Raw genomic sequence first — 12,271 nt, 5'->3', positions numbered from 1 at the left:
GTAAAATATATCATATATAATAATAAAAATACAAATATTTAAATCAACAAAATATAAAAACGGACGCACGTTCCAAACTCTGATAAAAGCATTTGTCTTGCATACGTTTGAGATATATGTTATTGGACACAGGCGTTAACCGTGTTCGTCTATGCAGGTTCATGTATATGCATGTTTATGAAACTCATAGATATTCACAGGCAGGTTAATAATCAACATTGAGTATAATGAAACTTGACAAACGTTGTACGTAGTCTAGAGCGGGACCTTAACAAACTAACAAATGCAACTTTATATCTGTCTCAACAAACAATGTTAAAGAATCCAATCTTGTAGCAAATACAACTTTATACCTGTCTCAACAAACAATGTGTGAGAGTCCATGCTTGTAACAAATACCACTTTATATCTGTCTCAACAAACAATGTTAAAGAGTCTAATCTTGTAACAAATACAACTTTATATCTGTCTCAACAAATAATGCTAAAGGGTCCAATATTGTAAAAAAAACTACTGTATACCTGTCTCAACAAACAATGTTAGAGTCCAGTCTTTTACAAATACAAGTTTATATCTGTCTCATTAAAGAGTCCAATCTTGTAACAAATACCACTTTATATCTGTCTCAACAAACAATGTTAAAGAGTCCAATCTTGTAACAAATACAACTTTATATCTGTCTCAATAAACAATGTCAAAGAGTCCAATCTTGTCACAAAAACAACTTTATATCTGTCTCAACAAACAATGTTAGAGTCCAATCTTGTAAGAACTATCAGATTAAGATCAACTGATCAAACGTAGATACACATAAGTCTTAAGTGATTATAATAATGGATGATTGCGCATGGCGTTAATGGACGGCAACAAAATAACATCTCTGTCATGCAGATTATAATATTATCAATAAACAAATTTAGGGTCCTTTTCTGAGATGGAGAACCCTTTTATTTTAAGTGCTTGTACAGATGTAGCATATTTATGAAATCACATATGTTGACTGGTAGATTACTGATATCAGGTAGGAATTGAGAGTTTATAAACCCGTTTCTAGTCGAGAGTGAAAGCATGGCTGCAAACCTAAATTGAAGTTCTAGTTAAGAAGTCACCATAACTAGGCTACGAGTTGCGGATCAGATATGTGCGAGCAAAATGTGTCAATCAACGTAATGACTGCTGATAACTGAGATGACCACAATAACATCCGTGTCACTGACGTAATAATGTAATCGAAATACCAAAGTAGAATCCTATTCGAAAGTGAGTCATAAGTTTCATACATATGTATGATACTATTTTCCAGTGACCTTTATCCTGAGATCTGGACTTTTTTTGGCGTTCATAGTGGACAAAAAGTAGCAGAACCCCGATTTCCGTCATCATTTAATATTTATTTCACAATAATAAAAATAAATATTATTATTCAAGCCACTAAAACCATCACTACAATAAAGTAAATACTTCAACAAATATTCTGTTTCACACTGTTGACCTTATACAACATTATATTGCGTCCTTAGTCCAGTTTCGAGACAAAAAATTAAGTGAATTGTTACTGTTAAGCCGTTCATATTCTCATTATTATTTATGAAGAGTACATTAATTTCAGGATAAGGTTGAATCGAGAATGATTTCTTTATTTTTGTCTGTCTCGTTTAAACGAATGAAAAAAGTGGACTTTAATATATCTTGCTCCTTCATAATTGTATCGTTGCAAGCTATCTGCAGTAAATAACTCGGTTGATGGGTATTTATATTATGTCATGTTTATATTAAAATAATTCATAATATATGCTCCTTGTAAAATAGGAAATTCCACCCATGTGATTCAAACTGTGCGTCCGACACTCGGCAAAATTATGTTTTCCTAGGTGGAAGTTTCCTATCATACACCATTATATATATATATATATATATATATATATATATATATATATATATATATATATATATATATATATATATATATATATATATATATGTAAAGAATTGTATTACTCTCACTACAGTACGAATCATAGAGACTGGTTTGAATTAAGAATAGAGCAGAAGAAAACGGTTAGTTTTTTTTTCCTAGAATCTCAGGCCGGTGTAGCAAAATGTGTTGCGGCGTTATTTGAATATTTAGTACTTTCAGGATCCAAACAGCATAAGATATGCTTATTATTTGCAATCAAACACTGACAATGGTATTTACATCTATATTCATCAGGAACATTAGCATTTGTTATTTTTGCCTCTACCTCAATAGGTACCATGGACTCCTGTATGGTGAAACGTAAAGGAATTCAGCTTTTGCTTAATCAGATCACGTGTTATCTGTGTGCCTCTTATACACAACAATGTCTCGAGTTTCCGAAGTTTGATTTTTTACAAGCTCTCATTCAGTATGAGCATTATCTGGACAGATAAGGAACTCGTTTATACTGAAGAACAAACAAATAATACTTAATATTTCAAGTCTGTATATGACGTGTTTCCAAGAGAAATCAGCGGTAATATAATTACTAATGTCGATATGTTCAAGTTTCGTACTCGCGTGCGTTAAAAGATAGTACCACACCAATTTAAAATCTAGAGCAATTTTAGTTCTCATATCTCCTACTCCACATGGCGACTCAAGAGTAGTTACTCTAACACATTCAAGCCATTCAAAGTTAATTTTTAAAACAGTTAGCATCCAATTATACAGATGCTCACGAAATGTACATTCATTTTGTTTCATATGCTGATAATAATTTTCAGAATGAACAGCTAGTATTTATTACATTTTATGAATAAGTAAATAAATAAATAACATACCCAGTGTAAAACGTAGTGTGCGAAAAGTTGCCTCATGACGCGCACATTTGTAAAAAGAATTGTTTTCTATGCAGTATGATATGAGACTAATTGCACACTATTTCTTTGTAAATCGTTATTATTTGCATGACTCGTCTGTTCAATATAACGCACAGAACATTTGTAGCCTGATGAAAAGGTGATTATAATTAAACGTGAGTAGAGATACTGATTGATATTTAACAAGATAAGACATTTTTTCATCTTCAAACGAGCTTTCAGTGGTAGGCACGTTTGCATATTTGTTTTAGTGATCAGACAAACGTATAAGGCTATGATTATGATCAAAGAATGACATGAAAAGACACTGGAAATTTGTCTTACGATAATACAAACAAGGAGTGGGTGGAAAGAAAAAGTGTAGAAACTATTTAACATAAAACAAATCGAACAATTTCCTATTGCATCTCGAGTGTGATTGATATTCGTAATGGATTTTGGTGATTATTTGTTATTATGGGAGTCAGAGTGAGAAGATATTTCTCAAAACCGGTTAATTAGCCGATTACTTGGATCAGACGTTAATTTATACAGAATTTATGTTAACATGCATTATTATCGGAGAATTGTTATCTTGATATCCATGGAAATGGGGAAACATAGTCATCAAGACAGCCTCTCATATGTGTTACTTGGTAGAATATCCCCTCGAGTGTTATAATAATTACTATAGTTGAGAATTCAAGACATTTTTCATGAATATGTTACCCATTTTGAGACAGTATTAACATGCTAATCTCATGAATATGTCACCCATTTTGAGACAGTATTAACATGCTAATCTCATGAATATGTCACCCATTTTGAGACAGTATTAACATGCTAATCTCATGAATATGTCACCCATTTTGAGACAGTATTAACATGCTAATCTCATCCTTCATGTTTGTTTAAAGGATGTATGCCTCGACAGGAATGCAGAAAAAAATCAGTATCATTCATGAATATCTACTTGTACGAAACACATTTGCGTTTAACTTTTATTAACAATCATGCATCTGCGACATAGACAACTCTAATGCGGCAAACTCAAATACAACTAATTTATTTAATTTATATCTTATAGATTTAAGGTAATTTATATTTATTTTTCGACTGACTACCAATGACATTAAACCATCGTCAATAGTACTTGTCCTGGCAAATGACAAATCTACGCCATAACAATAATGTCAAAATTCCAGTTTATTTACGATCACTAGTTGTTAAAATGCATGGCAAAATTCCAGCTTATTTATGATCAGTAGTTGGTAAAATGCTCAGCCTTAGAGAGAACTTTGACCTTTCATAATATGAATCTAGTTGAGATTTACAGAACCAAATGGATGTATTTTTTCGCATGATGATCTTAATATATTTGTTGGTGTTACATTACCAATGTCATACAATCTGAATTGTTACCACCGTTTACATCAATAGTATTCTTCAGTAGTGAAAGAGGCCATTCGCCAATATGAAATTAAATAAATTTGCCTGGAACATGCACTAAGTATGGATAATATTTATGAATAAATTTTAAATGTGTTCTAAAGGAAAGCATTTACCTAAAATTGCTTTTAGATGTCATGAATGACATTTATATATTTTTCATAAAAAGAAAGGTAATAAAATCACCTGGAAATATTACTTATAAAATAAATCAATTAAATAACACACTATCAGTGTGATCATATACACGTATTAGAATGCCAAAATAAATCAGCTGATGTATTTGAGAAGAAACAATCGAAAGATATACAATTTAGTTTAAGAGAACTAACGGTGAGAAGACATCAAAATATTGTTGTTATTTGGAAAATAACTTATATCAATGATGCAATAATTTAGAAACATTAGATAGTTCTGTAATTAACAGTCAAACATATATCTTGGACGATACGAAATTATACTATCAAAATTTTTTTTATTAAAACATGCAGACCTTGACGATAGTCAATCTCGTCTTACCTAAAAGCATCTACCAAAACACGATAAATTAAAATCATTGGAAAGACCCGTATCCTCTGCTAAAGCGGCACACATTCAAAAAGGAAACTTTCTTATTATAAAGGGTAATGAACATCTACTGAAGGGGTAAAAGGTATACGGGGAGGGCAGAACACAGCTTTGAAAATTAGGATGCAAAAATTCTTTCAAATGTGCCTTATAAGACATTTTCCGTTTGCTTTGCCTATATATATCTATATTTATATTGGCCGAAAATGCTTCGACACTTGTTTGTGTGTGGAAGTTGTACATACATTGATGACGAATGTTCATATTGATCCGGATGATTTCTTTCAGAAATATATTATCACACAAGTAATACTAAGTAGTTTACAAGTGTCTTGTACAACCATCCCAGCCTACCGGATCCATCCAGTGTATAAAACCATCACCTATATAGTTTGCAGTTCACTCTCCTCTCTGGTGGCATCTGTTTCGCATCGTGAAGGTAAGTGCTGTATCTCTTTTTCTTCATTTGTTCATTTATCTTGATTGAGTCCTAAAGTACGTTCATGCATCTGTCTGTTTCCTTTTTCATCCCAATTCTACCTGTTTATTATATATTTTTTTTTGTTTCCTTGAGGTTTTCCTAATAATAATAATATTAATAATAATAACAATAGTACTACTACTACTACTACTACTACTACTAATAATAATAATAATAATAATAATAATTATTATTATTGTTATTATTATTAGCAGTAGTAGTAGTATCATTAATATTATTAATAATTGTATCACTATTTATATTATTATTATTATTATTATTATTATTAGTTTTATTGTTATAATTATTATCATTATTATTATTATTATTATTATTATTACAGGAGATAATCAAGTATGAAAGGGATCATTATTTTTGCTGTCACAAGCTTTCTTGTAGGCGTTCAAGCCTCCGGTATCCCTACAGCTCGAAAGGAGACTGATATCGGAGATCACGAAGGTAATGATGCATGATTGTGTACATGTCAACACACACACACACACACACACGCATGTGTGTGTGTATATATATATATATATATATATATATATATATATATATATATATATATATATATATATATATATGTATATATATATATATATATATATTCTCAGTCTTAGAATTATGCAGCTCAAACTTTTATTATAAGTGTTGACATAATTATATGTGTTCTCGCTTGAAGGCTTGAGATTTTTGACAGATCGTATTATTAAAGTACGCTAAAATTATCGCTGAAACGATGTGCCTTTGTATTGTAAGTTTGAGAGTACTATCTCTACAGCTGTTCATGTCAAAGAAACTAATATCTACCAATATGCAGAATATTCTTCTTGTCATCCAACTTCGTGTAAAAACGGTATACCATACAGCCAGGGTAAATTTTACTTCGCAACACTTTAAACGATTGTTAATTACAAAATTCGTTGAATGAACCAAAACATATTTGCAAAGCGGGAATTAGCATATCTCTGGTTCTAATGAGGTCCGTATTTTCACTCGAAATTATGATTTAAACTTGGCAGATGTGTCAAAGATAAAAATTCACATCATAATACAATATAATCCTTTATTACCTCATATAGCCCTTAAAATTAGTAAATAGTGGGGTCTCCTCAACTTAACAAATAAAAACCATGTGAAAAGACTTGCCAGTTTCCTGCCTTTTAAAACCTCGGAATTTGTGGTTTTTTGTATCAGAACTAAATCGACAGAAAGCATAAAAAGATGTTTTGCATCATTCGGATGTAACAGAGGTCGGTGCTCTGAATGTACAAATATTGCAGAAACTATCTTTTATGTAACTCCAATAAAAATTGTTTTCTCTATGCTATAACACTGATTGGCTATCAACTGATTTAATTTATTTGATAATCCGTAAAATCGATAGAATGCGATATGTTGGCAAGCACTTCAGCATGTTTCTAAAAGGATGGATAACCAGCGCTTTTACATAAAAAAACATGTATGAATCCTTAGTTTTCCTCTAATGTTTCAATACATTTTGATACAATGAATGACTTCTTACTCGATTTGTTTTCATGCAGATGGATAATGTGCACTGAGAGATGAACAGACTGATTCATTAAAGTGAACTAGGTTTATCGGTTATATACGTTGTATCTCAGTGGCCTTAATATTAAGGCATTGTATAACATTTAAAGAAAAGAATATATTGCCATAGTGGTTAATACTTATTTTCTATTAAATGTCATATAAAGCTGCCAATTGCATGGGAATAAAATGTTTGAAAATGAGACTTTCTGCAATTCTTGGCAAACTACTACACTCTTATTTTCTCGACACTAAATGCTGTAGTACACCATCAAACCTTTTAACTGATTATGTTATATTTCATGTCTAGGATACGCATCAACTTACGTCAGATGGGGAAGGACGAAATGTCGAGGCGATGACACTGAACTTGTTTACAAAGGTAAGGACAATTTCATTTGGTTTTAAAAAAGAAATTCTGACAAACGTTTGTATTATATATTTTACGCTAACTCACAGTAAAGTATTCTCTCCCTCGGTAATACAAGTATAAAATTTCAAATTTTATTTGAAAATAATTTAACCAGCCAAACGTTTATTTCTGCACTTTCAATAAGATTTCAAGTTTGTAGAAACATTAAATATTTACAAGATTGAGTCCATTTTTTATTATGGAAAACTGTGATCAAGCACCTAACCGATATTATAAATAAAATTGCTCTGAAGAATGGCCCGATTTAGATATACTCTTTTCACGATGACTGGAGTTTGCACTCGATATGCATTCTCGCCATATATACTTTTTATTCTATTCTACTAAAGAAAACGACCGCTCCGGTGGCCTAGTGGTTAGAGCGTCCTCCTAAGATGCGGTAGGTGGTAGGTTCGAACCCCGACCGAGTCATACCAAAGACTTACAAAAATGGTACTAACAGCTGCCTCGCAGGCGCTCAGCGTTAAGAGATTAGTGTTAGGACTTGTCGGCCTGGTATTAGGATAATGTGACTGGATGCGACATCATGCTACATGTCTGCGGCATGATACCCCAGTGCTAGACATCACTATAAACTGTCACACTGCAGACATAGTAGCGATATGACAGCAAAATCGTAAAAGCTACGTTAAATTTTCTAAACATACACACACACACCGACAAACACACACACACACACACAAAAAAAAAAGAAAAAAATTGCAGACTGGTATTTAATTTATATTCATTACATAATATATTATAACCTTGGTAAACACTCAAGAGTGTTAGCTGAAGCGTTCATGCATTACAAATATCTGACCAGTAATCATCATTAATATTATGCCCTGACACATTGGTTTGTGACTGTTAGTAACTATTGCCTCGAACGTCTTCAGTCACGTTGTCAAACAAACGTTGTGCACAGTGCCTACAAAATAAACAAAGCAAAACCGCAAAGGTTATATGTACCAAGCATTGATCATGATTTGTGTGCTAAAGGTTCCGCTCTTCAGTTTGTACTTTTTACAGGGTTTGATACCTAGAGATGAATAATTTCACCGGTTTCCTCTCCAGCTATCCTGGATACATACTACAAGACTTTAGATATCGCAGTCATTGCCCCCCCCTTCCCGAAAAAAGACTTTTAATTCCCTTCATTATGTTGACTGATTTATAGAGTATACATCTTGCCCTTACTTAAGATGTGCAGCTCTCAAAAGACAGTTACCTCCCTTAGTCCATTTATGTTCCTAGACTTCAGAGATAAATTTGTACTAAGCAGCTAACACAATAGCCGATTCTTTTAATTAAAAGTCTTTTAATATTTAATAATTTACTTATTGCCGTTAATAGTTATTATTGGCTACCATCGTAAAATTAACTTTAGTTATTTTAATAATTGCTAAACGTAGTTTGATTTGGACACGTTTATGCTCATTCGTCGAGTAGACTGAGCAGTAAATCAGATCAGCAGGAAGCTTTAGACAGAGTGTTGTTTCCATCAAACTCCTATAAAGAACTTTCACGCACAGTACTAGAACATATGATGGAGGCACGACACTATTCTCTTTACTACGATTATCACAAATACACACAAGTTCCCTGTATTGCTTTCCCTCCTTCATAAATGTTGCGTACACGTCTCATTGTGCTTAACCTTTGTCCAGGTCAGTCATATTGACAGTCTGACTTGGTTTTTCAGATTAGGAATAAGTCATATTAGTTTACGTCTAGGTCACATGGAAATATATATGCAAAGGAACTTGATAAAGACATAATTCATTCTTACATAAGATCTGTCTCTGGAATCGGTTTGTAGTCAGATTTTACAGTTGTGTTCAGATATAATTCGTGAGGAATCATTTATTTAAATTATTCACTGGAATTATAAAGCACTCCATGACCTTTGGAATAACTCATTATTTTTAAATTATTGAGAAATCATTCATATACATTCGGGATTGCATCATTGTTGTACATCGGGACATTCGATACTACTTAAATTCTTTCGGAATATTCTATATGTTTGGAACATTTTATATCTTTGGACATCGCAAACTGTAAGCAGCTCTTAAAGTTTCACCTTGCATTGCAGAGAAATAAATAACTTGTTGATTTTGACTTAAATTGTTCATTTCACTTACATTCTGTTACATGAGACCTGAAGTCGTAACAGAAGTACATGCCATCTGAAGAGTAGAGACAAAATAAAGGGACAGCAAATGAAGTAGTACATGCAATTTTGAAAGAGTCTCTCTCTCTCTGCCTACATGAACATTTTAATTTTCATTTAAAACATCTAAATATATGCAAAGTTGATTGTGCATGATTTTATCCCTTTACCATTTTAGAAATTTGAATGATAGTCAGATATCAATGAGTTCCATACCTAGATCTGTGTCTTGTTATTTTACATCCAAAACATCCAATCCATTCCAAGTGATGCATCCTGTTTAGACAGCTCCAATAAATTGTAAATAGACATATTCCCGTAAAAGGTTAATTGTTCAGTCATTTTCCCATAATTTTACTTCCAGTATTTCGATCATTTAACCAATTGCACGAATACTTGTACTCTTCGGGAGTGAGTCCAATTACGATTTTCAATTTCTATTTAAAAGCATACTTGTTAGAGAAAAAAATGTAAACAACCTAATATACTACCACGAGTGGCACGGTTATTGTTTTTGCCTCTCAGTGTGAAATGTGCGAGATAATCTGTCTAGAAATGACATTATGCCTATTTCTTTACATAAATCAAATAATTTTCTACCACCATTTTCTTGCTATTCAAAACTAACTGAAATACTTATTAACATAGACAATATACAAAGACGTCATATATATAGCTTGCTAGTTATAATTCGTCAAAATGTAAAGTTTAATATTCAATGAAAAGATATTTCTAGTATTTTTGCATGCAAATGTTGTTTTTATTATTAAGCAAACGTGTCTCTTAATTCACCCTTTGAAGACAGTCCCACTCTTCGGCTCTACTCACATGCTCCGCCCAACACGAGCAGAAATTGTGTATTTTGAAATATGTAATTATAGGAATGAAACCAGTATCAAATTATTTGACCGATCTTATCGATAAATATATAGATAGGTAGACAGATAGATATGTAGATAGATAGGCAGGCAAATATGTTGTCTAACTGATTGATTTACTTACTGACAGACCGATTGATGAGAGAAAAATATGACAATTCGATTTTTTCAGTTTAAGTCATACATGGATTTGAGTTGCATCCATCGTTCCGAAGCAAGGAATTCTCCAATTAAAGATACAAGATCCTTTGTAATATTGAAAATTATCAGAAGTACATTTGTTTTAAACACTCTGAGACGGCATCGTTTACTATGGTAAATTCTATTCACATTTAGGAAAAAGATTATTAAATATGTTATCAACCTAGACTTCTCACGATATACGCAAACTGTAATGTATTATGTTTAAACCAGGTTATGCTGGTGGCTCTCACTACACACACTATGGAGGGGCTGCTGACTTTCTTTGCTTACCGGATGTTCCGACCTGGGGAACGAATATTGCGGCTGTTTACATGGGGTTGATATACGGCGCTGAGTACGAACTTACCAGTGGACGTCATCCCTTTTCAACTGTTTCTGCGAATGACGATGTACCGTGTTCAGTATGTCGAACTCCCCGAGCAACCACGATCATGATTCCAGCTAGAACTAACTGTTACCCGGGATGGATACAGGAATATACCGGTTATCTTATGTCAGGGTATTATGGTCACGTAGGGCCCACAAATTATGTATGTGTTGATGCCCGTCCGGAAGCGGTTTTCCGAGGGAGTGCAGACCAGAACGGTCATCTTATGTATATGGTTCAAGCAAGTTGTGGATCTTTGCCTTGTCCTCCATATGTTGAAGGACGAGTTATTGCATGTGTGGTCTGCTCAAAATAAAGACGTTATCGCTGTCTATGTATTTTGAACGATACAGTTAACTGATCTTGAATAAAGCTTTAAGTCTCGAAGTTTGTCTGTACTGGTGACTGCTACTTGGTCATGATCCTTCCTTTCTTTCATTAATCCCATTACCTATATAATGGAAGCAAGGGACATAGGTTTCTAAGCATTGCCGATAAACAAGATATTCATGTATGTATCTTAAAGCTAAAATGTTCTGTTCTGAATCCTGTTTAAAATGTTATTTAATTTTTATTTCAAAGTAATGCAAGCGTACGTCATTATCTATTGAAGCTGGAGTGCATATAATCCGTTAGATAGTTGCAGGGACGTAGAAAAATAGTTTATGTACTACAGCAAGTCTAATTACTTCGCTTGTTGTATGTACGTCTATGTTTACTCATTTCATGTGTTTAAGTTATTATTTGTTTTGTCCTGGGGAGATGGTACTGAGAACATGCTTCTCTTTCGGACAAATTGACCACTTAAATTTATTAGAGGATATTTTTGTATATTAACTATAAGCTTTTGTTAATCTCGAATAGGAACGAGTCTGTGTATTAGGTGTTTGTGTTCTGCTTCATAGAACGTGGCTGATTCATCATATCAAGGTGAATGAAGTAAAACTATACGAATATGAAATTAAAGTCCCTTGAATGGTCAGTCTTTTTCATTTTCTTGTCCTTTCTTTTTGTTCCTTTTTTTTGTTGTTTTTTGAAGGAAACTTATTTTAAAGCGATCTCGCCTTTACAAACCCTTCCATTGGCAACGACTGGTGTCCTGAGATTACTAGCATTAGGAATCAACGCTTTCAAGACATATACACGCATTATGGTTGACATCACTACTTTTATCCATTCGGTCTTGAGATAGGCTAAGCCTATCTTCTTTAATACCTTCTTGTGTGCTATAGTATGGTGGACTATTCGGAATACTTCTTTACCTTTTAATGCTCAAAGTCTGTATTCTAGAGACAATACCATTTTTTTTTTCATTTTTATGAAAGTACACCAAATTATTACGTCATTGTGTAAACTTTTGACC

General features: G+C 32.9%; 2 protein-coding genes across 2 annotated transcripts in view; one reads left to right on the top strand and one right to left on the bottom strand.

Annotated features, from left to right (window-relative positions):
- LOC149776163 (uncharacterized) overlaps positions 1-12,271 on the bottom strand; it is a 47,215-nt gene that overhangs the window by 3,612 nt on the left and 31,332 nt on the right. The window lies entirely within an intron of this gene.
- On the top strand, positions 5,128-11,295 carry LOC149776164 (uncharacterized). Its single transcript, XM_089942462.1, has 4 exons — positions 5,128-5,275; positions 5,661-5,776; positions 7,182-7,253; positions 10,752-11,295. The coding sequence occupies exons 2-4, from the start codon at positions 5,674-5,676 to the stop codon at positions 11,222-11,224; spliced, it is 648 nt and encodes a 215-aa protein (XP_089798588.1). The 5' UTR covers positions 5,128-5,275; positions 5,661-5,673; the 3' UTR covers positions 11,225-11,295.

Source organism: Sinohyriopsis cumingii, chromosome 18 (assembly GCF_028554795.1).
Source record: "Sinohyriopsis cumingii isolate HCF-2022 chromosome 18, ASM2855479v2, whole genome shotgun sequence".
NCBI classification, from domain to species: Eukaryota; Metazoa; Mollusca; class Bivalvia; order Unionida; family Unionidae; genus Sinohyriopsis; species Sinohyriopsis cumingii.
Note: the sequence above shows the minus strand (reverse complement) of the source record. Positions and strands in the feature narration are given on the sequence as shown.